This window comes from Caloenas nicobarica, chromosome 1 (genome assembly GCF_036013445.1).
Source record: "Caloenas nicobarica isolate bCalNic1 chromosome 1, bCalNic1.hap1, whole genome shotgun sequence".
NCBI classification, from domain to species: domain Eukaryota; kingdom Metazoa; phylum Chordata; class Aves; order Columbiformes; family Columbidae; genus Caloenas; species Caloenas nicobarica.
This window is the reverse complement of record NC_088245.1, coordinates 200,098,434-200,126,293: the sequence shown is the minus strand read 5'-3', so window position 1 is coordinate 200,126,293 and position 27,860 is coordinate 200,098,434. Positions and strand designations below refer to the sequence as shown.

General features: G+C 37.5%; 1 protein-coding gene across 1 annotated transcript in view; it reads left to right on the top strand.

The window, feature by feature from the left end:
- Positions 1 to 8,836, top strand: part of DYNC2H1 (dynein cytoplasmic 2 heavy chain 1) — a 166,825-nt gene extending 157,989 nt beyond the window's left edge. Inside the window, exons 88-89 of the mRNA XM_065630345.1 lie at positions 3,985 to 4,101; positions 8,637 to 8,836. Of these exons, the coding sequence (XP_065486417.1) occupies positions 3,985 to 4,101; positions 8,637 to 8,795 (276 nt within the window). The 3' untranslated portion in view covers positions 8,796 to 8,836. The remainder of the gene's footprint in view (positions 1 to 3,984; positions 4,102 to 8,636) is intronic.
- Positions 8,837 to 27,860: the final 19,024 nt, after the last annotated feature.

Here is a 27,860-nt window from a genome sequence, read left to right as displayed (position 1 = left end):
CAATTGCCTGGAGGTAAAAGTTTTTTTCTTAAAAAATCTGTCACATTTTTGAAGTTTAAATAAACAGGTATTATGGAGACATAGGGCTCAGGAAAGAGTTATTTAAAGATTTTCCAGACTTTGTGCAAAATATATGTTAAGTTTAGACAATTCTGTTATGAGGAGCACCATTTATTTTCTTGATTAAAGATGAGAGCATCATTGTATAAAAATATCAGCAATTGTAGACATTTGCGATGGTCTTCCTGTGCCAAAAATTTGAAATAATATACCCTGTGATGGTCTGTAAGTCAGAAGTATCAAGCACTGGAACTGTCAGTGTAACTACAAAGTAGGCAGAGGAACTCTGCCTCAACCAGGCCAACAATACACCTGGATCTGGGTGGATTATCAAATCTAATCTTAAACTAGCAGTGTTAATTCAGGTGTTCGTTTAGACGTATGATGTGGAGTAGATCTCTCCTAGTAGGATGTGATGAATATGTGATTTAGAGTCAATCTGTATCAAATTACACCTTCTTTAATATCCCTTCAGATTGCTTTAACCTGCAGTAGCTTTTAGGTACTGAAAATGTGTGGCTATTGCAATATAATCACATATTGATATGCAAATACATCCGTTTACTTTGTGCACTGATTGTGCTGTCAGACAAAAGCAGATAGTCATTCCTTTTGGCATTCCATTTTCTGTTATTGTAGAAGCATGGCGAGAGTCTTTTGAGGTAGTAAATGGTATGAGCTTGGGTAGAGCTTAATAATAAATAGCGAAACCCAAAAATGTATTGCAGAACTATAATATTCAAATACATAATATTAGCATTAAAATCAAAACTATGCTGTTAGCAATTCATAGAAATATTATTAAAAGGCATCCTGAGAGGTATTTTTTACTTATACCTATCCTGAAGTATCAAGACATTAATGATTGAGGCCTGTAGAAGTTGTGAAGTGAAAATAATGCTTCCTGATGTCTGCTGTAGTTTGTGTAATTTTGTGGGTAATTATGCCATTAAATCCTAAGGAAAAATGAATTGCAGTGATTTTGAAATTTTGGAAACAGAGATGCTTTGGACCATGGTATCAGCTCACTTTCTACAATTGTATTTTAAAGAAATATATTCTGTAATGTGTAAAAGCAGCTTTTTTTGAAACTAAACTAGTACCAGTAATTGCAAAATGCCAAATACTTCATAAGAATTAAAGTTTTTAAAATTATGGTCAACTCCAGCCATTACTCTGAGCTGAGCTGCAAAAATACTATGCATGCTAATTACAGATACTGTGAAATCCATGTCCTTCATAGTAGTTGTAATTTCTCTACACATAGAAATGAGAACATGGCTATTGGAGTACTCACCCAAACAGTATCTGGAAGTACATTGTTCCGGTGTTTTATTATTTTCAGTGTCTTTTAATATTGAATCAAAGTCAAAATTTTGGTCTTCATCTTCAAAGCAGTTTTGATGATTGGTTGCAGTTTTCCAGGAGATCAAATGGTGTTATTTTACATAACTACAGTGTCAAAGGAATGGCCAATATCAAAAGAAGAAATGTGTGTGCAGTAGAAAGAGATTTTTCAATAGGTGACCCACTTCTGTAGGAACTTCTTTTAGAGATGTTCGAGATGGCCAGACCTTTGAACACCCTAGCAGTAAATTTTAAAACCTCTTCATCAGACCAGTCTTCTCTCAATAACTTTGTCAAACTCACATATTTATCAAACTAAACTCTATAACATAATTCCCTGCAGAATTCAGGAAGGACAGAAAGAAGAATATATGAGACGAATCTTTCTAATATTTTTTTGATAGAGATAAATAAGAGCTTTCAAAGCTTTCAGTCAGAAGTGTAATGAGATAAAGTGTAATCTACGACCTGTGCATATAATAAAGTGAGGCCTTAAGTATCAATGTTAACAACAGAGAGCAGTAGGAAGGAGTCTGTGGGAAAGCCTCAGAATAATCTTTAGTAAGACCTGGTTTTGCCGTATATGATATTTTTCTTCATGTTCTTTTTTCTTGCAAGACAGAAGTGGCGGCACTGGAATGTATATAGGCTATCATTGAAGACTATTGACACCCAAACTTCTCTTTTACTAGACAATGCCAGCTTTTTGCAAAATCTCTCTGCATGGAGAGACTTTGGGTTTGAAAAGAAATGGTACAAAATATCTGAGAGTCATAGAATGGTTTGGGTTGAAAGGGACCTTAAAGATCAGGTAGTTTCAACCACCCTGCCGTGGGCAAGGACACCTTCCACTAGACCAGGTTTTTTTTATTTCACTGCACAGAGGCCTTGTTATAGTAATTTTTTGAAGTTAAAGTTAGAGAAAAAGTCATACTACTCTGAGCTTTTCATTTGAGGTTGTTTTGGTTCAGGTTATCCACAGTTTCTTCGAAGAATGTTGCCACTTCTCTGGTCACTGCCTGTCCAATGTGAAACACAGCCTTTTTCTATAACTTTTTAAAATGAAATATTTTATAACATTTTTTTGACATTAGAACATGTACATATGCATCGTGCACATTGTAAGGAAGGGTCCTCAGCTCTGCGTTAAAACAGAAATATGACTTTAAAGAAGCATATTTTTGAAGACTGCAATGCCTCTCTACAATCAAGAGAATTAGTTATTAAAAATGCAAAACATAATCTTAGCTAGTATACAGTTAGTATTCACAAAAAACCCCCAGTACTTGGGTAACACCCATTGTGTTACTGTATGAGAGTAACACCCATTGTGTTACTGTTTAATTGCAACATTTTTGTGTCAAACAAAGAATTTTAGAATACTGTTATTACCTGACAAAATTGTTTCTGTTACGTCTTCTATGATACAGATTTTCATTGTAATGTCATATTTTAAACGCTTTTTATAATTTATTACACTTTTAAAATTTTCTTTCAAGTGAAAGTGTCTTAGAAAATGATACCGTTCTCCATTTTGTTTTCGTGGTCACCCATCCAGCTTCCAACACCCATTGTATTTCCCAGTTCCAGCACTGCTTTGTGAACCTTGTATTTGGTGAAAGCCTACCTCAGTTTTATGTGTTTAATTCAGAGACAGATGATTTTCAGATTGTAGCTTCTGTTAGACATCTCCTCTAGTTTAAGATTTGCCCTTTTGAAAACCTCAATGAAAGTTATTACTGATATAAGTTTTGTTATTGCTGAAATTGAAGTACTCATTTCAGCAGGCCAAACTGACTATTATTATTTATACTGGCAACTATTATTTGTACTGGGAAAATAAAATGACCAACAGATATTGAAAATTTTATTTGGAAGAAATCCAGAACAGATATCATTGTCATTAATTTATGCAGGACTTCAGTGAAGAAAAAAATAGAATTTTTAGTTCAGAAGCTGAAAGTACTTATTAATTAAAAGAAAGCACTTAGAACATGTTACATATAAAGCATTGCATAGTTACTTACAGAAGTGTATATGGTTCTCATTTAATTTTTCCAAATAACAGTTTATCTAAGAAATCTTGAATGATATTAAATAACATTTTCTATCATATTATTTCAATACCTTTTGTTTGCCTCTGCAGAAGCTGTAATCACACATTCCATTCTTGGAAAGCTGTGCTCAGACTTCCAAGCAGGAAGTCCTGCGTATTGCAGTGATTGTTCTGCTCTTCTTCTAGACATTGTAATGATTGTCTACTTGGCTGTTGCTATCATATTTTCGTTAATCTAATGCCAGGCAACTGCAGTTTCATAAATGATTCACAGGTATTTTTCTCTAACATTTCAAATAGTGTGAATCCAAGTCAGAGGAAGTTCACGCCAAAGGATGGTCCAGATCTTGCTTTTAAAGTATGTTTCCTATTCTCACACAGAACACTACAATGATTAGTTTCCTGTTATTTAAAAATTTGGTCACAGTAAAAAGGATTGTCATTTATTAAAGCACAGTGTAATCATTACTGACATTTCAAGTCTGTAATATATGTTTGAATATTTTATATTTCCATGGCAGATCAGTGGCTTACAACTGGAAGGCTGCAGTTTTGATGGAAATCGACTTTTGGAAAATCTGCATGATTCTCCCAGTGTGTCATCTATTCTCCCTTGTTACATGGCCTGGATTCCACAGGTACTAAATTATTAAAAGCCCTAAACTTTCAAGACCCGTATTTCTCTTTTTTCTGTGTAGTAGCTTCTCAGTATGATGTTGCTGACCTGTTTTTCCCCTTATTTCAAAATAAAAATCCCTGTCTTTTTAATAGGAAAAGAAGTCACTTCTCTTACATAAAACAAGAACTTATCATTTTGTCAATATTTTTTTAGCTTTTATTGTTTAGACAAGGGCTTTATTTCAGTCATACCTTTTTTTCCTTGTCTTTTAAAAAACATTAGCTTATTTTCTGAAGGGTATTTAATAGATGTATACATGAGTTTGGGAATTCATTCCTAGGATATATTTCTTTGTATTTTAAACATTAAAATGCAACAGCAATAAAAAGAAAGAGAACATGATGTGGTCTGTAAGCAAAGAAAGCCTTTCTTCTACTTACGCTAATTTTAAGAAATGCCAATGCTTGCAGAACTGTGTAAGATGAAAGTGAAGTAATCCAAACTGTAGAAGTTGTTACTGCTTCTGCTCTGCAATTATAATAGTAGTCTCTGATAAATAAAGCAAAAACTTACACAGACCTTTTTCAAGGATGTGTAGGAATTACAAATTCATATACTTATAATTAAAAGAACACTTATTGTAGAATTCATCTCATCTAAATTTATCTGTCTAAAAGTTAATTGTCCAGTATGACTTAGTTGCCTTAGCTCCTTCTTTGATCTCGGTAAAAGATCGGCAGCCAATCCCGTCACAAGGTAACTAACTGGGATAAATCTCTGTCTAGATGTGGCTCTAGGGACAGCCTAGTCTGCTACTCTGGGACAGGTAGGTGGGAAGAATCCCACATACAGATCTAAAATGAAATATATTAAAACTTTTACACCAAAAATCAAGTGTAAATGTAAAAAATGAGAAATACAGGTGGATGCAGGGTTTTTTTCACTTTTTTATCACAATTAATAAAATTAGCAGTATATAAAAAAAAAGAAAAATAATGTCACCTTTTATCCTGTCTCGTAGACATTAACTCAAGCAAATTAACTTGTTAACTGGAGGAATTCATGATTTGGCAATGTAGGGAACTCTGCAGAGTTCTCTCCTGAGAAGACTGGATTTGGTTAGAAGAATGTTAAAGAAGAAAGTTCACTGGACCCAAGAGATTTGTGTTATACTATGATAGATATCGTGCAAGGAGCTCCATTGCTAACACAATACTGTATCTCAACTTTTTTTTTCCCCTGTCTTATTGTTATTTCCAGCACTGGAAGTATAGCATTATATTATAGTACAGCATCAGAAACATAATGGTCGAGATATAGACTTTGAACACACATGTAAATACTAGCCACCATCTCCACTACTGCTCCCAGCTTTGATGGGAAAGAAAATACTGAAAATTAAAAACCAACAAATAAAACACCACAAAACCTCTTACAAAGTCGACCATTGAAAGATTTTACAGTTCTTTAGTAGTTTACAATGTTTGTTTTGTTCAGAGAAATAAGCAGATTTCTAATTTCCTTGAAAGGTGGTGCATGGAATAAATGTGGAATTCCCAGACATCTTAAGAGACAGACTCTGTGGTGGGTGGGGGAGGAAAGTAACATACACAGTTTTACCTGGTAACACCAAGTGTTTCTCTTGCACACACTGAAAATGAGGATTGTAAGTAACCTTCTCTTTATTCTGAAAAACGTTTGTCTTGTTATAAAAACAGATTATTAAGTGTTTTTCTGAATAACAGTCTATATTCTTTAAACTTCGAAGATCCAGAAGTTATCTGTGACCTCTAGCATTATCTATAAAAACATAGAAGTGAGATAGTTCAATAATCAGCAAATTAAACTTCTTCCAATGTACTTCGTATTTGAAATGAATAGCAAATGAAGTATTTGTGTTAGGAAAAAATACTATTATTTTAAAACACAGGCCAAAACTTGTCAACTGCCCAGATTTTAAATATAAAGTATCTCTAAGGAGAGCATTTCTGAATTGCTTTTCCCTTAAGTTGTTTTGCTATGGGCTTCACTGTAAAGATGGACCACAATTGAACACTGTGCTCAGAAACCAAGGCAGAATCAGGACATTATGTGCTTCTCCTTGTCTCATTATCCTCTCCTTAGGAGATGAGTGCATAAAGTGGAACATATTATCTTACGTTTTGAAATGGTTTTCTTTTCCCCATAAATATCTCTTATGAAATCTAGTGCAAAAAAATCCCTATATTTATAATTCAGTGCTTGGAGGTCATTTTCAACCAAACTAAAATAAATAGAGGGTTTTGAGCTACTAATATGGTGCTTACTGATGTTAAACTGTGAAGGTCCTTTCCAATTTTAATTCACTGGCAGATCCCAAGCTGTGAAGGGTGTCGCTAAGGGGGATGGACCCGTGTGTGAGGCAGTCTAGACAAGGAGAATTTTTGGACTGTGCATAAGCCAAGGACGTAGGATTTGTGGTTCAAAAAGACAGAATGGCTTTAACCCTCAAATAATGTGATTTCTTAAAACATTAGTGAGATTGAGAAAAGTGCAAGAACAGTTATTTTGACCCAAAAAGGTATAAAAAAGAGGTCTTTGAAGGCAACCTGGCCAACTTTTGGCCTCTCAGGTTTGGCAAAACTTAGAGGCTCTGATTAACATTTTACTCTCACACTGGCCAGAATTTTAGCTTCCTTGATAATATGAACCAAGGCATTAAGTACAATCCTTCTGAGAACAGCTGAGTTCTTTCAACAAATTTCTGATTATTATGTTATTCTTTACAACTCTTACAGTGTACAGACCTTCTGTAAGGATTTAAACACTGATGGTCAAAAGATGTGAAAAGTTGATTTCAAAAAAAGCAACAAAATTTTTGAGAAATGGTTTACACTTGACATACAAGGCAAAGTACTTGAAGCAGTTATTGTTTACCTGTTTCCTTTTTCCTGTTTTTAGTTATTTTCTAATATTCGTGCTTCACTAACTCACATTTGATGTGATTTGCATTAAAAAAAAAACCCTCATTTTTGTTTCAAATTCCTTTCTGACAAATGTGCTGCTTTGATATTTGCTTCTTGAAAACCTTCTGACATTTTCCTGTTGTCCGGAAGGGAGATTTTGAGTGTGACAGAAAACAATTAATAGATATCTATTGAATCAAATCCTGAATTATTTACACTAAATAATTACATCCTGGGTTGAAAACCAAATTACATGCTGTAGGAAATCTAGACTGAGTCTTTGAGCTCAGTTCTATAGTCATGCATAGGGACAATGCCCGGAGCAAAGCCCCCAGAGGAAACCACGTGCAAGGCGCCCACAGGTTGTGGTACAGACAGCGGAGAGTAGGGCATTGCTTGCTCATCAGGATACAGACTGAGAGGTAAAGCCATGCCTCCAGATTAAGTCCTTCCCTACGTAGTGTTTACAATAGAATTGTAATCTTCGTAGTAGCAATACTGTTAATGTTATACAGTAGGAAAGTACATGTACTGGAGAACACAAATTCAAAATTAATGTAGCCAGAAGTTCGAAGCACTCATTTCAAATCTGAACTCTTAAAGTTAACTTGATAATTTCCTGTTTAGGCACTAAATGGAAATGGAGTTTTCTCCAGAAGTGCCAAAGAACCCCAAATGCGACTGTGATCAGTATTAGTATGAAAGGAATTAAAAAAAAAAAAGTCATCAAACCTGCTTCTTTTTTTACTAATGATGTAACTTTTCCATATGCTTATATGTCTTGAAGTGCTAAAAGTATATGGAAAGGACTGGGGAATTTAGGCTTTTTGTTTGTTTAAGTGCTGGTCTAACTAAATTGTGGTTCATACTTCTGGGTTCCTCTTAATACCCTGCACTAAGTGTGGGCCCTGTAAGGCTCTGAGGTAAGATATAGTAGCTCTCTCTGTACCGGGCAGCTATTCATATATTTGAATTCACAGATATTAGAAATCATTGTTTGAGTCCATAAGATATCCTGGAAAGTGTGGGGTAAGACTTTTTTTTGCGCAGTTTCTGACGCATCCCACTTCCAGCTGTCTCAGAGGCAGGTCCCGAGCGGGGCCGTGCTGACACGGCTGGAGGCTGTGCTGGAGGGACGAGGAGGTGACAGCGGGGCTGGCCGGGGACACGGGCTGGCCCAGACTCCAGCACGGCTGCTCCTGGGGCCTCTCCCCGCTGGGAACTGTTCAGCACTTCCCTTCTCCCCACTTTGCTCAACCTTTTGGCGTGTAATTTTGGTTTTGTTTTTATTTTTTTTTGGCTGAATGAAGGTTTTGATATGTAGTTCATAAGATCGCCCCTACTACGTACTCTCTTCTGTTTTCAGTTTAACAAACTGGAGAGAGAACGTAGAAGCTTAGTTATGGAGCAGTCTAGTGAATTTTCTGAAGTCTCTGCCCTGTCAGTAATCCTTCTCCTTTGGAGGCTGCGCCAGGAGTTGTGTGTCCAAGGCTGCAGTTTCTAATCTGTGTCTAAGGATCCAGCTTGAGATACCATATCATTGGAGATTATTCCTTTCTCATATTTTGTGGTTTGTTTAAATGATACCTAAGTGCTTGTCTGTTGACAGGATGCATATGGGCCGTATTCTCCAGAGGAATGCATATCTTTACCAGTTTACACCAGCATGGAGAGAGATCGCGTGGTGACAAATATTGATGTACCTTGTGGAGGAAACCAAGACCAGTGGATTCAATGTGGCGCTGCTTTGTTTTTAAAAAATCAGTAATCTGAAACTGCATTAAATTAACTCTTGAAGTTAAGAATCATTTAAACGTCTCAGTTGTTTCTTATTAAAAGAAAACTTTAGATTCATTACTTATACATTTTTAAAGGAATGGTTTATAAATTCCCGTTTACTTTTTTAAGATATGTAAAATTAATTCTACTTGATTAGGACTTCTTTGTATGTTTGTGGGATATTGTAAAAGTTGAGATGGCACTATTCAGCAAACTGTTAATTTGAGTTATTTCTCTAGATTGTAATGTGCTGTATTTCTTTCTCAAACTTGCTGAAATCTCTTACGTTTTGCTCATAAATATTGAATATGAAATCAAAGTCAGCATTTTTTCTTTGATCAGTTTTTTTTCATTATCCTTTTTGAACTGTTACTTGTATGCCTCCATTATTTAATAAAGGAAAATGATAAAGCTCACCTGTTGTTAATGGAATTGGATGTTTTACTTGAATATAACTTTAGGATAGATGTTTCAGCCTCTTTTAAAGATGTTTTACTTGTAATCATATTTCTTTGAATTGGTAGTAAAAAATAGGAGCTTCATAAACTTCTGTGGAGTTACAAATTCAGTTAGACTACCATCATGGTTGTTATCTAGAAGTCACTAAAAAAACCATTTTATGAAACGGTACTAAATTCCGGTAAGAATGTGCACGTAAATGCCCAAGATAGACAATTCTTTAGACAAATGAAAGAGGTTTTCACCCAGTTGTTAAGAGATTAACAGAGGGATACAATAACGCTTTTGCTCTGTGATGTGAGAGGCCCTGGAGTCTTGTTCTTCGTGCAGGATACTCCAGTTTGATTTCACTGATTCATGTGCATCATATTGGGATGCTGTCATAGATTTGGTGTGCAGTTCGACAAAGTCCCAAAAGAAGCAGAAAACCCGATGTCCAGCAGAAAGCAGCATTACTGAAGGATGATGAAGTCTCAACATAAGAATTGGAAGTGTCTAACTTTAACTGCAATTAGAGTCACCTCTTGAAGATATTTTTAAAGGCCAAAAGCATGAAAAGACTTTCTTGGTTTGCTTAGAAACCAAAACAGATAACTTAGCTCCAGTATTTGTGATAGAGCTTGTGTTTATTTTAAAGTAGTATTTAAATTAAGACTGTGTGTCACTTGCTGATATTTTTCACTGGGGGTTTGAGGGAGGGAGAAGGAAAGCAGGTCAAGATTGGCTACATCTCCAGGTTAGCTTCCTGAAGAAAGTCTTTTTCTCTGTTCCACTCAATTGTTCATCCCTTAAATTTGGTGTTTTGTCTTCTATTTGGAAAGTTTCCCATTTTAGTTCTTCTTCTAATAAAAATATGTGCTAAAATAATTTGATACAAATGCACATATGTTTTTAAAATTTAATCCTGCTTAAAACCAGAATTGATTTACTTGATACTTTTCAGATAATTGTCTCATCTTCCTTTACACATTTGACTCTGATTTGTTGAAGAATAAAAATGTAGCAAATTTGAAAAATAGTTGTCTGTGGAGAATATTTTGGAAGAAAATGACAAAATTTCCAAAAAAACAGAAAGCACTTGTATAAATGCATGTACAAGCTCTGTGAGGATTTAGAAGGTGACTTGTCTGGAGAAAGCATTCTGTCCTACTAGACTTCCTTGATAAAACATCACTGGGAGAGGAAACAAGTTTTACTGAGGGCAACTGTGCTTTCAGTTCCCTTAGGCACATGTAAAGATCATGTTACAACATTCACTTTTGGATCCAACATGTTTCCATAAAACCGACTGGATTTTTGCTTTTGTATTTCTTAAAACTGAGGGATCTACTGCCTCCTACTAGCTCCAGCTTATTTTTTGTGGACAAGTAGAGAAACACAGAAAACAGAAACACTGTCTATGTTAGGGCAAAGATGTCTGGAAAATAGACATCATGTTTTAACCTACCTTGCACAGAAAGTAGAGACCAGAAATGTAGTAGGTGGTTTTCATGACCAGTCTTCCTCATTATGTGAAGTAAAAATCTACTGTAATGGGTTGTAGAAACCCTGAAATAAAACATTAGTAGAACATTGCGGCAATTTTCATGTCTCGTTTGGTTTGGTTGGTTGGTTATTATTCTCTCCTAACTGTAAGCTTCAAAGATGCCTTCCGTCCTGCCAGGTGTAAATACAAATATTATTTAGAGCCTCTGGTTTCAAGTCTCCTCTTTTTTATATACTTAGGAAGTCTTTACTGATTCTATTTAAAAAAAAAAAAAAAAAAAAAAAAGATATAAAAGAGACTGCTCCAGACCTACCACACTACCTTTATTTCTGTTTCAGGGTCAGGAACTGATTCAATTTTTTAACAATAACTTGTCTGTATCCTAACCCGTCAGAACTGGCGTCTCTCTGCTGCAGAGCTTTGTTATCTCTTTACCATCTCTTACTGCCTCAGATTTAGAACTACAGAATGTTTTTCAGCTCACGCTGTCAAGAGTTTTGTTTTCAGGACATGCATTCATGCATTTCTGTCCGAGAGCCTTCTTTCTGAAAGCAAAAGTACTGTTGGCCAGCTTCATTAAATCTCCTTTTGTTTGGTTCACCTCTTTGTTTAGAGCCCTTACGCATTACCAACACTGTCTGCTTGCTTCTGCTCTTTCTGAATGAGTGATACGAAAAAACCCTCTTAATGTTTAACTATAACTAGAATGTTGAATTATATTTTTATTTGGGCAGAAGTCCTTTGGGAGATCATCTAGACTGATCTACGTTACAAATGTAAAAGGCGCTTTCTTCCTGGGTGCTTTGATGTGTTTATCTTTTTTAGCACAGGACAAAAAACTGATTTAAGTAAATCTCGAGCTAGTTTGGCAGCTTGAAATCTAGTAGAATTTTAATGATGTGATATTATCCTCACAAAAAAATTGAGAGCTGTATATTATCTTCATAGTGTGTTAAGTAGTATGTTTGATTTTTCTTCTGACTGATTCACTAATCTTTCCTTCTCATTACTCTAGTCATAACCCTGATGTTTTGGAAGGGTCCCAGGTGACCTAAAGAGGAAAAAGAGATTACTTCTCATGTGTTCCTTGATATTTATTGGCTGTATGCATTGCATGATGTGCTTTCTTTCTACACGATGTTGTAATCTAAATGAAAGATACTCTAGGTAACTACTACTGTATATCATAGGAATGATATTTTTGGTAGTAAAAGACAGAACTGTGGAGTGTTTATTACCACCAAAGTGCAACTGTATCACAAGCAGAGGCCATTCAGAAGAATGAATCAGGAAACATAAGAAATAAAAACATCAGAAATGCCTTAATGGTCTGAGCAGTGTTTTGACGAGTCTGTTCTGCTTTTGAGTTTCGAGGGTATAGGAACTTGTAAGGCTAAAATATATAAAGAGAGCTTAGAAAACACACATACCACTCTGTGAACATGCTCTTTTGACGATCAGAAAAAGGCATATCTTGGGCGAGTGCAAATTGTTACCAATAGAAATCAAAGTCAAAAAATGTAAAGTGAAAAAACCTTTAAAGAATAACAAAACCTTTGAAACTAATGAAGATTGTGCAGCAATATCTGAGTATGTTTAAAATGCTTTTTTTTTTTTTTTTAAGGAACAGTTTCTTCCTTTTGCACTTTATAGCAATCGAGTATTCATCAGATATTGGTGCTGTCATCCATCAGAAGATGTGTTGTTTGATGTATTTAGCAAGTTCGCAGCGAGTCTACTGTCACAGATCATTCTGTGTTCCCAAACAGAAGAATGCATGTTTATTGAAGAGTTGGACTCACTTTGTGTTGTTATTTGAGATAAACTGCCTTTCAGAAACAAGAAGTACATTTTGGTTGTTGTCAACTGCTCTGTTGTTTATAAAAGAAGAAAAATACTTGTTCTTTCTAATTTTTTTCTTAGCCTCTAAGTCTTCACATTGGGTGTTGAATTTCCAGTTAAAATGTTCCAGAACAGAAAAAATCAGATGAGAGGATTGCCTGGCTAAAGGCATTCATACTAATTTTATCAACTGAACGACCTGTAATTGTTACAGAATGCTTCAAATTGTTGTAGTCATAAGGGAGAACTCTGTAGAGTTGATTTAAGATTTTTTTTTCCAGAATATTTTTAGAATTTTACTAAAATCCAAATGCTGCAGTGGAAGGGAAATTATGCAAGTTATGCTGAGCACAAATAGAACTGGTCGTGCAAATTAGTCTTTCTGCCTCCATTTCTTTATTTCAGCTTTCAGAGAAAAACATTCAGAAGAGCAGTAGTTTCTCCCAAAACATCTACATAATTGTTAGAGCTGAAGAAGGAAAAAACCCCTGAACTTCATGCTCAAAAGCATCAAATATGAATCGTTATATGACCTCTTAAACTGATAGACTGTCTTTCATTGACAAAAATGGGTTTACATAAATTGTACTTAATATTGGTTACCATACTAAAACATGCACTCTTGACTAGGGCTAAAAATTATTGTATGAAGTTTTACATATACATTTTTTAATCCTTTTAATTTTCACATTTTTAGTCATAGAATGTCCTGAGTTGGAAGGGACACACAAGTCCAACTCCTGTCCCCGCATAGGACATCCCCAAAATTCACAGCATGTCTCTGAGAGTGTTATCCAATCCTTTGAAAAATCCTTTGCAAATGAAAGGTGTGAGTAAGAAACTAGATATGGAAGAGTCTGAAGACAGAGAGTGGGTCACATCTGAGAAAACAAGCTCACTCCCTGTGAGTCCCTATGCTGTGTTCTTCTCTGAAGGTGTTCAACTTTGTTAGTGCTCTTGAGTTCTTCACATATCAGAAGCTTCCTTGGAACCTTGGCCGTTTGAAAGACCACCCTTCTCCTTCTTCTCCTCCTCTTCCTCCTCCTCCTCCTCCTCCTCCGGTGGGTGAGGCTGCATCACTCAGCTCCATTTCCTCTATCTTCGTTTCGGCCACTGAAGCTGCTTATAGCAGAGCTCACTAAATTGATGTGTTTCGAGATATGTCTCTCTTTAAGGTCTAGATTTCTTATTTCTCATTCTTATGACCTTTACATAAGATGCCTAGAAAGCAACAGAACGGATTTTTTTTTTTCACTTTCAGTAGGTTTGGTACAAACAGATTTTTCACTAATGTGTTTTAGAAAAATAGAAGAATTAAGTTGGTGTTACTTATTTGAACAGCTACACTACAATGATTACTGTTATTATGGGCTGCGGTTTGCCTGAGGAATGGTTTTCAGGGTATGATATTTGTGGAAATTCGGGTGATTTTTCCTTTAAAAAAAAAAAAAAAAGAACACATAAGGAATCACAATACTATACCAAGAAAGCTTTACACAGGCTGATTCTAGAATGGTGTAGGTATGAGAGACAGAAATTTGGGTATTTACGCTGTGTTACAATACATTGCTATTCTACTTTGTTATCAAGACCATCCACATTACTGTGTTCTTGTTCAACACATAAATCAACTGAGAGCACATATAATTAAGTCTAGTGTAAATATACTGTCCAGTGTTCATTCTAGCTTGATGATCCTGTAAAGCAAGTTAACGAAACAGCAATAACCAGGTGCCCAAGATGAATATCAGGTATATATAAGTGGAAGCACCTTCTAAAGAAGAGTGTGTTGGAATTACTACTGGCTTTGTATTTTGGGAGAAAGCAAGCTCCTTCGTTGTCTTCAAAAGAAGTCTCAGAGATATTCTTCATACCTTCACCCAGTGTTAGTTTCACTTATTTTTTGAGAGAAGCAAACAAGAACTTTCTTAACAGGTCATCTTTGGGAAAAGTAATTAGTAATCATACTTATGAAGTGTGCTGGACAGGCAATTTCATTGTCACAGTTGTCTAACTCAGTCCCTGACAAGGTGAGTTCTTCTCATGCTATCACACATGGCTCTATTTCCAGGCATGAGAGGGTGTTTCATACACTTCATTGCTCTACCAAGATTGCTAAGAAATGTCAATGGTCGAGAGCGTTTTTGTGATGCACATGGACATCTCACCGGCTGCCACTAGATGGTACTGTGGACTAGACCCTCGTGAGGGACTGGCACAGAGAACTTGGAATGTAAAGACAGTAGTATATGTAACATTGCATCAACAGTCTGTTCCGAAGGAAACTTTCTTATCAGCAGTGCCGAATAAGCAGCTGTGTCTTAAAAAATGCTCATAGTTAGTTGTGATGTAGTTGGTTTTAGAAATAAGTGATTCACGAAGTGAATTTCGCCGTACTTAGAGCTGCCTTGGTTGTGGAAGTGGATAGGGCACCTACTGACCGCTCTGGCCTGTTCGCGACTATTTCCCTGCATCTTCAGTATGTGCGTGGGAAGAAGGAACAGTGAGGACAAGTACGCCCTTGCAGCAGGGGAGGCCAACAGGTTCCTGGGCTGCATCAGGCAGAGCACGGGAGCCGGTTGAGCGAGGTGACCTTGCTCTGCTCAGCCCTGGTGAGACACATCTGAAGGGCTGAGTCCAGTGCTGGGCTGCTCAGTACAAGAGAGACATGGGCATACTGGAGCGGGTCCAGAGGAGGGCTATCAAGGTGATTAAGGGACTGGAGTATTTGCTGTACAAGGAGAGACTGCGAGGCCTGGAACTGTTCAATCTGGGGAAGAGAAGGTTCAAGGGCTTGTATCAGTGTGGATTGATGTTGTGATTTAACCCGTCGGGCAGCTGAACACCACGCACAGCCTTTCACTGCCCCTGCTCGGAGAGAATAGGAAAAGGACGGTAAGACAACAACAGTTCGATAGGACAGAAAGGGAAATAATAATAATGATAATAATAAAAATGACAATAATGATAATAAAGACCATAATAATAATGATTATAACAATAATAATTATATCAAATATCCCTTTGGCCAGTTTGGGTCAGCTGTCCTGGCTGTGCCCCTTCCCAGCTTCTTGTCCACCTGGCATGGTGTGAGAAGCTGAAAAGTCTTTGACTACTTAGCAACAACTAAAACGTCAGTGTATGATCATTGTTATTCTCATACTAAATCCAAAACACAGCACTATAGCAGCTACTAGGAAGAAAACTAACTCTAGCCCAGCCAAAACCATGTCAATAAATATCTGATGGGGGTGAATATCTGAGAGTAAAGAAGGTGGAGCCAGACTCTTCTCATTGCTGCCCAGTGAAAGAAAAAGAGGCAATGGGCACAAACTGAAAAACACGAAACTTCATTTAAATATCTTCTTCACTCTTAAGATTGAAGAAACACTGACACAGGTTTCCCAGAGAGGTTATGTATTGTCATCCTCAGAGATATTCAAACCCAAGTGGACACAGTCCTCAGCAACCTGCTCTGGATGACCATGCCTCAAGAAATAGGATAGGACTAGATGTTCTCCAGAGGTGCTTTCCAACTTCCACTGTTCTGTGATTGTATAATCCTATGAAAAGGCTGGAAATGAAGAGCAGCAATTTAAGCTATCAGTATCATGAACACTGTGATGTGAGAACAAGATACCCATTTTAGGGAAGACAAGTGTCCAGTAAATACTGAGCCTTCCAGTTCATTGTAGGTAGGTCTCTGAAGTGACATTCCTATCCTTTGAGTTCCAGTAAGGATAAAAAGAATGAAAATCCCAATATCATTTACTGATGCTGCCCTGCCTACTCCATCTTGTTCTTAGTCAGTTGGCTTTGAAATATTTTCCATATGATTTTTGGAAGAAAATTGCATATCAAACATGAGAAGAAAACTTAGTAAATTGGAATTTAAAAGGATATTTGGACTCCAGTGCATTTCCAATGTAATAAAGTTACAGCAAATACCTCACTGATACTGTGAAGACAGCACTTTAGTTATATTTACAATCTGTGTAACTTTCTCTAGTAGTTGGCATCTATAAAAATAACTTCTGCAAATCATGAGAAGACTGTATGTCAGGGAAAAAGCCAGAAAACTTTCAGTCAAGAACCAGCCTATATTTACTCTAATTTCAGCATTTTCAAAGTATACTGAAGAAAAAAATGTTTGTAGTTTAGTTTTTTTTCAGTGTGAACTTTCTTCACTGGGAAAACACAAAACGTCCCTTGTAAGAGCATACTTGATTTTCATCTATCCAGAAAGAGTTTGTTTGTCACTTTGAACACAGAGTAACACATAGGAACGTCTAGCCCATGTCCCCCGAAGGAGAAGTTTCATTAATGGCTACATCAGTGCTGGGAAGAATTTTCCTGATGAGTCAAGGAGGGGATGAGATGCAAAGAGATGTGAAGGAGTAAAAGTCATATCTATCATGAAGAACACTGTGGTCTGTTACTGTTTCAATGGAGTTTAAATGAAAACAGTGGCCAATAGTGTTCTGGTGTCATCTACCTGAAACCACCTCTTGTTCTTTTCTTGACCTTTTGCTTCCCTTTCTCCTCTTCGTAGAGAGTCAAGAAACTTTTCCCTCAAGCCCTTTCTCTAGGAGCAACTTCACTGGACTTCCTGAAGTACTAGCCTCACAGTCTCTCCATGAGAGGGAGAGATTACACCTTTCCTTTCGGCGTCTGAGGCTAAATGCCATAATTTGTTCTTGTTGAAAATTACATTTGCACTAAAGAAAGATCTTCTTGCACAGATGATTCCTCTTGTACTTAGAGTTCCATGAAGAATCAGCAGCAGGAACAAGTGAGCCTCTAAGTAAATGTGATCATTGCTTTTGTGCCCTTCATAATAAAAGGGAAACAAACTCATCAGTAGGATTGTCTAGGGAAGGCACTTCACTTTCGGTAGTCATACCTTAAAGCTATGATGAAAATTTCTAAATAAAACCTGGAAACTATGCCGTGACTGCCTCTCATAGTGTCACAAGGGTATAAGTAGCTAACATCCTGTTTTGTCTTCTTCATTAGACCTGTTGGAGTTGTACTTTCAGCAGCTGCACGTGGAGGCTTAACAATCCCCACTCATTTTCACGTCCTATGGGTAGCACCTACACTTACCCACTAAGCTACATCATATGGCAACCCACTGTCCAGGTTCCTTGCTCTTTTCTGTAGAAATCAGGATGCAAAGCAGTGCCTGATGCACAACCCATCTCTCTCATAGCAAGGGGATGTTGACAAAGTAACTTGGGCACACTCCTAGCTCCCTTGTTTAGACATAACCATAGGTTCCACGACCAGTTTTGGCTAAGAGTGTAGAATACTTAGAAGCTGCATTGAGAGAAACGGAACAGCATTCAGACACCAAAAATTGTGGTTGACTGTTGAGAGTGACACAAGCCAGCAGTTTGCACAGGTAAGAGGAAGATGTTCAGCTCAAGAATGACTGGACAGTTCTGGGTCCCCAAATACAAGAAAGACATTGGAAAACTTGAGACAGTTCAGTGAAGACCACGAAGATGCTCAAAGGACTTGAACACATTCATTACGGGGAGAGGCTTAAGTAACTGGATTTAAGCCTGGAGAAGAGGCAGCTTTACTGGGAGGGACTTATTAGCAGCTTGTCATTGCCTACAAGGAGGTTATCAAGTTCCATGGCAGGAGGACGAGGGTTGGGGGATGTTATAACTGTATGTGGGGAAAAATATATTCACCATGAGGACAGTAAGGAAGTGGTACAAGTTGCCCAGAGAGGTTGTGCATTCACCATGCTTTAGAGGTTTTGAGAACTTGACTGGATAAAACCCTGAGTAATCTGTTCTGACCTCAGAGCCAACCTTGCTATTGGGGACATCCCAGGGTCCTATCCAACCTGAATTATACTATGCTTCTAGCTCTGAACAAAACAATGGTGGATTAATTACATATTCATTGTTCCAATAAAATTGTATAAATTACAGTAAGAAAATAATGTCACTCTGCTCTTTCTACCTAGTGCTTTATATAGAAATGACCGGCAAGTCCTTCAGTTTTACTGCTGCCTAATAAGCTATCAACAAGTTCAGAGGTAAGTCAATGGAAAATTAAGCAGTTCACAGAATAAATGGATGAATGAAAGGTAAAACCATAATAGGGCAGGCCAAAAACAATTTAGGGGAAACTCACTTAAGGCATAAAAAGAAAAATAAATGTTCTGAACACATCAGAAGCAGGATGACTGCCAAGGAGAGTATTGGGTTATTAGATGCTTGAAGTGTAAAAGGAGTATTCAGGGAAGTTAAGACCACAACACAAACCTAAATTCTTTACATCGGTATTCATTTCAGAAAAGCTAAGGAAGATTCCCACACAGATTTTCCTCTCTCTCTCGTTTCCTTTTTTTTTTTTTTTTTAAATAAGGGATGACACTTATGTATCACCTTAAATTGACCTGTCAAAAGAAGAAGTTTTAGAAGAAATTGAGAAAATGACTAGAAAATGCCAAGTTGTCAGGGCCAGATTGTCCTCAGCCAAGAGTCCTAAAGGAACAGAAGAAACTCAAGCATACTATTACCTCACTGTTCAGTATGATGTCTAAACCATCATTTAAGTGGACTTTAGTTCTAGGAGAACAAAAGGTTCCCTTTTTTCACCAGTCCTCCATAAAGCCTTTTTTTCTATGTTTGCCAAATGTATTGAAATCGTAAACCAATAAAATTTGATACTCAACTATTTTTAAATCTGCATTAATTTCACTGCTTTTGCTATGTTGAGGCACGCTGTCCCGAAGTGTAGGTTATCTGTTAAGCTGTGCACCCTCTGTGTTTCTCTCTCAGATGCTGAATAATTGATCATCCTGAAAGGTGGCAAAGAGGTAAACAACCAGTTTTTACTTTGCAGATATTACTGCTTTGTCAAATAATTGGTGCAAAGACATAACAATAAGAAGGGAGATCAATGAGTTCCTTCCTTCCTTCCTTCCTTCCTTCCTTGCTTCCTTTCTTCCTTCCTTCCACTCGTCTGATATCCAGTTGGCCATTACAGTAAGTTAAAATGAGGGAAAACGTAACTGAAATAAGTATTAGAGAAGGAGGAATCTTTTATTTTTGCAGTTACAATCCAGTTCATAGAAAATAATAGACTGCATCACACCTGCTTCTAGGGATCGCCTGGAGCAGCAACAACATAATCATAGGAATTAATATGAATAAAAGTACCCTGACTGCACTTCCTGATGGACTCCTCAAGGAAGGAGGAACAGACTTGAAGGTTTCAAGCCAATCACTTCCTAGCACAAAGCTGCTCCTGGGAGTGAGCTGATGAGATGTGAAATTTTATTGCCACAGGCAAGTCAAAATTACCCTGTCATGTGTCTATGATGCCAATGTAATTAATCCCTGTAAAGCTCACTTTTAAATAGCTTAAACTCAGTGTTCAAAATATACTTTATTCCACTATTTGTTGTATTCATTCTTTTTCGTTGAATGGAAATGAAAAGGTCCAAACTGGTGAAACTGGAAACCTGTCTTAACTGAAGTACAAGAAAGCTGATGCAGACTTCAAAAAAGCAAGTGAAGCATAGCAATTAACAAACCAATAGAAAGTTGATGGTAAACCAGAATAAACTTAAATAAAAAGAAATGGAAAATGAAATGGAAAAAAAAATTAAAGAATCCCAAATAATGGATCTGTCTTGCTTGTTGAGGAATGGTAGAGAGTGCTTCACTATGTGACTCTGATGGAACTGGAGTCTGAAGATCCAGTCAGCCACTGGCACCATGCTGGCTGCCCTGAAGACTAGAATTTAATCCACAGTATGAAAATATCAACTCAATGAAGAATTGTATGCCTTCCAATACAGAAAAAAATTGTGCAGTGTAATGACTCAAAGATGAGTCGAATTTAGGAAGCACCCTGTCAGGTCTTTAATGCAAGGTGAAAATTGCTGGTTTAGATCAGGATTATGTGCCAACAGATCCAGTATGCTGGCCAGTTCACTCTATCAAATATTACAAAAGAAGAAAAAAAACCAAAAACCATAATGTACCCAGCAATAGGCAAAAGCAGTACAGTAAAGCTGTTTAAGTTTCCTTTTCTTTCCTACAAACTAAAGGTTGTCTTAGTTTTGCCAAAGGGCAGATTTCATTCCCTTTCCAGAGGACCATGTTTTAACTAGTATATCCCTGAGTGTTCCTGTGTATCTATGAATAAACAAACCTTCTTTGAGATGTCTGAAATTTTGAGCCCACAAGATACTTGTGAGAAACTGTATTTTCCTTTCTAGATGCTTTACTTTATACACTTTTATGATACCTCCTTTTAATAATTTCCACCTGCACAAAGCAATCACAGTCTTTCAGAACTCTTGATAGAAAATAATGCTATTTGCTATCTAACCATCTTCAACTCATTTTGCTGTTTTTCTGAATTCTGAACTATTTCATTCTTCACTTTTTTCTTTCTTTCTTTTTTTTTTTAACAGCACTAACTCAGTGTTCCTCCTTTGACAAGATAAGCCAAATATCCTAACATTAGAGGTTACCCACCACCTTTCAATAGGAGAGGGAAGTTAGCCAAGTTCCATTAAGCCAATACTATGTTATTTTTGCTATTTTGCCTTAAAGCAACATTGGCTTTATATTTACCTTTAAAATACCTTTTAATTTTAAAGTTATTTCTAAATAGATCACGTTTCATTCCCACCTACAGATGGAACTACTTCAGAAGTGTTTTGCAGAGAAATTCTTATTTTCTCTGCAAAAATACTCAGGATAAAAGAAAATTTAAATTATTAATTATTTTGCAATAGCACTGCATAGTCCTCTCTGAATCATTCAAGAAAATTGGCTTTCCTTCAAATCTGGAGGCCTGGGCTTTGCTGTTTGCTCTTTACACAGGCCTCCCAGTTTCTGGTGGTGTAGCAGGGTCCCTGCCCATTGTCTCTTTTCTCTGCCCCATTCTCCAGAGGGTCCCTTCAGCTACAAAGGTCTGATTGTTTCCAAGGTGGAAGGTCCCCTTTGTTCCCCAGGGGTTCCAGCTGCCCAGAGCAAGCACACGCTTTTCCCAGCGCTGCCGGGCTCCAACTTTTTAACAGAACAGAAACAGGGAATATGGACAGGTGGGAAATATATTTTCTGTCAGAACTGCAAAAATATTTTATCTGTTTCTTAGCATATTGTGCATTATCTGATTTTACCATTATGGAATGCGTTTCCAAAGCATAGGAAGAGTCTTGTGGTGGTTTGCTTGGAAGACCATGAAGGAAAAGATAGATCTGCTGAAGGACCACCTTCGCTCTCAGCTCAAAGCATCTGCTGCTGGTTGTTACTGGAGACAGGGGAGGACTGGGAGGTGGATCTTTGGCCTGACAAATTGTGTGGGTTGTTTAATCCATGTGAGATTTTTACAGTAGATCTCTTATCATAGAAATTGTTTGTTAGCTATATTCCATTGTGACCACCTTGAAGACCTGCCTAGAGGACCATTCACATAAATCATCAGAAGGGGTGGATCCAGTAAGATGCCATGGAAAACTTGGAAAATTTACATGGAAACTCACAGCAACTGTAAATCAATGTATCTCTGTTGTCTTCAGGGAAACTGTGCTGTTTCACACCAGCTGGTGAAACACCTCGCTGAATTAAGTTGACCTTAAACAGCTCTGTGCAGTGAGGCCTTGGCTGTGGTGAACAGCAGAACTTACTGCTTCGGGTTTTTTTTCATGGGGCTGATTTATAAATTTATGCTGATCTTTTTTTTTCCTTTGGAAAATGATGATTCATTAGAACTGAAATGCTCCTGAGAAGGAAAGTAAATTGAAACCAGTCCTAAATAAAAGATTTTAAAATGTTTTTAACACTTTAGAGTGTCCCTCTGAGATAGCTGCAACACAAAGGATCTTATTCCTCAGTTCAAAGGAATTTTCTGGTTTGTAATCTAAATATATTTCTTCACATCTAAAAGGATACCAAAACAAATTAAATGAAATATCTAATTCAATTTCTTTTACGTATTAGCCAATCACAAAATAAAATGTCTTCAAGCAGTTAACTCTAAAATAAAATTAATTTGCTTTGTAACAAACAAATATAAACATTTGCTTTGATTTAACCCAAGAGACAAGAGCGCATTTTTTGTGGACTTCAGGGACCTATTTCTGTCATTAGAGAACTTGGTTTCAAGAGTCTGGACAGTTTGAATGTACATACCATAGCCTTTCCTCCAAAATGTGACTACAATTTTAGATCTCTACTGGATAAATTTTCTGCCTGCTTCTGGCTCCAAAGCACGTGGTACTTAAAACTTTTTGCCCAGACTATACTAGCATGGACAGTAAAACAGGCTTATGATAGGAGATAAGGTGTGTTCACTGTATTTGTTAGGGCATGTGCCCTGGTTTTTCATACTATTTTGTTCCTACAGATAACTGCAATATTTTGGGTTTGTTCTGGGTGCTGGAACAGAAATATATAAAAACCCCATTTTTTTTCAGACAAAATGTTTCAAACCCAATTAGTCAAATGGCTGTGTCCCACAGCAGAAAGTACAGAAAACAATCCTGAAACCACAGACACTAATATTTCACTTCTGAATTCAGAATATGGGATGTGATACTTTGATAATTATGAATGGGGCTTCAGAAATGCCTCAGGCTCACTAATCCTTTAGAGTTATAACCTTAAGAAAAATCCCATTTTGTGCTTTTAAGGATTTTGTAAGGATTTGGTCGGTATTCAGCGAACCCCAGATCTCCTGTGTCTCAGCTGCAGTGTTGACACAGGCTTTTACTTGGAAGTCATACCAGGGTGTTTTTCTCTACACAAAATTACTCTCATCTGGATTTGAGTGTTTTCCAACCAAGTTAGCTGGTCCAAGCTGGGACCAGATATGGCTTTCACCTGGCCTGGCAAGTCATCCTCACCTGTCAATATGTGACCTAAAATCCTGGTGTAGTTGTTGGTCCTGAGATGCTTGGCCCAGTTCCCCATGCCTCTTGGGAGCAGTGGCAGGGCAGCTTGCTTTGCCTCCAGGTATCATAAAACACTCCCTGTGGCTAGGTTCTGCTTACCTTTATTTTTCAGCCTTACTGCTTTTTTTAAGTGAAGATGTAGCAGTCCTTTTATCCCATGCTAAAATTAGTATGTGAGATAAGTGGAATGAACCACCTCTTGAACTTATAAATATTTTACTCCACGAAGTCTTCAGTAAAACACCTTTTTTACAATCTGAAGAGAGATGTCTCTCTCCAGGTGCTCTTAAGTCTAAATGGCCAGCTTTGATGTCTTGACACCTTACTTTCAGAGCAATAATTTATGTAAGATGCATCACATCCGTGGTGATCAACGTCATTTTCTAATTCATCTGAGACTCTTTTGAGTGGACTGCTGCTCCAAGAAAATGAGTGTTTATGGAAAGTAGCCTCTTAAAAGCATGTTGAGCAAAGTAGCCGAAGTACTGGGAAATGTAAAAAAGATAGCCTTCTAATGTGTTTTTTTTTTCTTTTTTAAAATACATAATTAGTGTATAAAATCACAGAATTTGGAGAGACAGTTTCAGTAGGCAAATACTCAGATTGTTTAAAAAGGATGAAGTTCCAAGTAGATGGTATAACTGAAAATGAGTAAGATAGGAGAGGATGCTCAACAGCTAAAAAAGATGTTACCAGAGCTCAGAGTACCCAAGCATGGGAGGGTGCACCCCGAAATACGCTCAGTCATTTTGAAATACAACATAAAAATCACTGAAGACTGGTGTACTGGAAATGTTATATTATATTCAAAAGCAGTGAACTAGAGCCTTTGTTAGCTCAAAGTGTGTGGGAATTTTCCTTTTTCTTTTTTCACTGTCTTTTCTGTATCTTTTGATGGTTCACATACCTTTCAGTAGAGACGGGCTGACTGTTAAAACAGATGGATCACGCACATCAAGCTTTGAAAGTAAGAGACATAGACCTTTTAATCTCTTTATGATCCCAAGACAGATGAAATGAACTGGCTTTGGAATGTACTTTCTTTAATTCCTCACAGCTAACTCAAAACTTCGGAGATTCCCATTGCAATAAAAGAAAGATTTCAGCCACACTTCAGTGGTTTCTTCTGGTTCTGTTGGTCACAGAGGGGCATTCTGCCAGAAATAGTTGTAAATGGCACTGTCCCTATAAAGAACAGTGGAAATTGTGTTTTCAAAACCTTCAGTTGTGACCAATTCTTCCTAAAGGCCTCTTGGGGGTTTCTGCAGAAAGAACTGCTGAAGGGATGTAAAAGAGGCTGCAACCGCTCGCATTTAAACATTGTCACTGCATCAGGCTGCAGAACCACACTAGCAGTGAACCCAGATCACAGATTTTGACTGGAGTCCTGCCTGCATGGCTTAGAAACAGTAAAGGGTGGAGGCAATAAGTGATGCCATTGCCCATCATAATGAAAAGAACTGAAAAGAGGCTGACCAGCTTCTCTGAAATGTGAGGAAAGGCAGGTAAACCCAGTGCATGCTATTCCACCCTTGTCTCTTGCTTTCCAGGAGTATCATGCTGTGAAGATGACTTGCCTTAACGAGTTTTTCTATTGTGATGTTTCATGTTGTATTGAGTCAGATTTTATGCTCTGTTTAACTGAACTAAAAGAATAGATTAGAGGATTCCTGTACACAAATAATAATTGAAAGAGATGGCATTCCTACTAACAGACTATCCCTGACACTAAGACAGAGAGGTTTCAAAATAGAACAGTGATATAATTATTGAATAATAGTAACATACAGTAATTATTATATAACATATACCTCTGGGCTAATGCTCCATAGTGATTTTATTGGAGAAAATGGATAGTAGCAAGAGAGACTGTAGACAAGAACATAGCAGATGAGGCCATGTAGTTCCCCATCAGGCAAATGCTTTACTGCAATAATAGGGACAAGCTGAGGTCAAGTATCAAGAGGTACAAGTTCATGAGTAAGAGACAGGCTACCATCTCACCTGCATGGGGGTAAACTGGATTAACTCCTACAGTCAACACAGTTATGCCATAAAAATGAGGTCTGACATTGGTTCTGAAAAGTTTCTGTACAATGTATTGCGCTGTGCTCCAGCTAATAAGAATGAGGAAAACACTGTAGTTATGCCAGGCTGGTTTTCACCAGCAGATAGTCTGACACGTTGACTGGATGGAAACTTGATGAAAACTAACAACTGTAAGAACAGGTCCAATATTTAGGATAACAAAACTGCAAACCACAAAATGAAAACATAGAACTCAGCAAGGCACCTTGGAGCCATATTTGCACCTTGCAATGTTGACTATTTTTGTGTTATATGTCTGTCCTCATTCCTATAGCCTCACTTTTCTTTTAGTACACAAGCAAAGCAGAACAGAAGTTGTATTAGCTATTATGTTCATCCGTTATTAGGACAATAGTTCCCCATCTTGGTGACTGTCTAGCCCCTGCTTTAGTAAACAGCATTTTTACAAGAAGAGCAGATTGTACTGTTTCTCTTCTTTTATTGGTTTGGGAATACATAATTTGTTGTATATTTGTTCAACTTGCCCAGGATGCATCTATTCATCTTTGCATGTTGTGATCTAAATTCTGATCTTCCTAGCAATTGTTAAGTCTTCAGCTGTGTCTGGATGATTCAATTACATTCAAGTTGCCCTTTAAATAGCAGAAGTTAACTTCTTTTTTTGCGGAAATTGAGGAACTAGATACCTGGGACAAAAATATTCATGAGCACAACTCCATATGGATGCGTGTGCTGCAGAAATGTTTTTATCTTGTTAAAGAAAATGCATTAATGTAAATGTGAATACAAGAAGTTATAAACATTAAAGATAATTCCATCTCAAAGTTACTTACAGAGACAGAAATTATTACACAGTCTTTCCTGTAAATTACATCTGATTTGAACTTCGTTTTAAACTTCATAGTGAAAGAGAAATCAGAATTTCCAGTTAAATACAAAAGCTTAAATGAGAATTCAGCACACAGGAGACAGCAGGCTGACAATATACAGTCTCACTGAAGCCTGAGTGTGCATAGACTAGCACAGTTAATCAAAAACTCCACTCGTCTGCCAACTCTTTATGCATTCATCAAAGCTCAGCAGAGAGTCATCAGCACAGAAGATTCATACATCAAGGCTTCAGCTCCAGCTTCCCTGACATCCCAAGCAGATTAGTCTGTGACAGATTTCTGTAGCCCAGCAAGCATTCCAAAGTGAAGCTACAATGGAGATGACAAGCAAATCCTTGGCATCTGATGTCATGTCCACTTGTTCCATCAAAGCCAACAAGGCTCCACTAGGGTTAGAGAAGTCACGCAGGTTTAGCAGTTGTCTTTTGATTTAGACAATGTGACAGGACAAGTCCTCAGTGGCTTGATGCAGGAGATACCTAGCGATCCTTTCAGAGACCACATGAATAAATAAATCCTGTCCAGCGCCCTTTCAAAATAGAGATATGTCATCCATGCAAACAGACCAAAGGAGGACTGTCTCACAAATAATTATTCAAAAATGCTCTTTCTGTCCTAACAAGGTATCCTGAAGAAGATTACTGTGCAGTTCTGTGTGCCACAAGGAAGCAAGAGCAGAGCAATCATCTCCCCACAGGTTTGTGTGTCTCATGTAGCTGATGCCGGGCACATTCTGGATGGATGCAGATCTTTTGATCTGGGTTTGTAGCCAGGCATTAGAGGACACATTGCCTGGGACAGTCCCACAGTCTACCTATATAGGAGGTCAGGCAGCCTTTTCAGCATAGGACCATGGTCTGGGGCGAAAGAAGGGACCATTCCCACCTAAGAATCTCAGGACTAGGTTCTGGGCAGGAGCAAGTACACCTGTTTTGCTCAGAATGAGAAAACCCCCAGCCCATTCATTTTGCTTTCCTAGATGAGACTCTAATGTCTCCATTTGCAAAAGACACCACCATGCCTCATTTCTCTGCACTATGGGCACAGAGCCACCATCTCTGGTGTTGTTCAGTCTGGAGAAGAGAAGGATGGAGGGAGACCTTATTGTGATCTTTCAATATATAAAGGGGGCTTATAAGGAAGATAGAAAGAGACTTTTGACCAGGGCCTGTAGTTGCAGAACAAGGGGCAACAGCTTTAAACTGAAAGAGGATAGATTTAGATTGGACATAAGTAAGTAATTTTTTACGATGACACTGGTGAAACACTGGAATAGGTTCTCCAGAGAAGTTGTGGATGCCCCATCACAAGAAGTGTTCAAGATTTTGAAATTCATTGGAGATTATTTTTTGAGTGGAGAATGTAACATTTGTGTGTCTGGTGGTGGATATA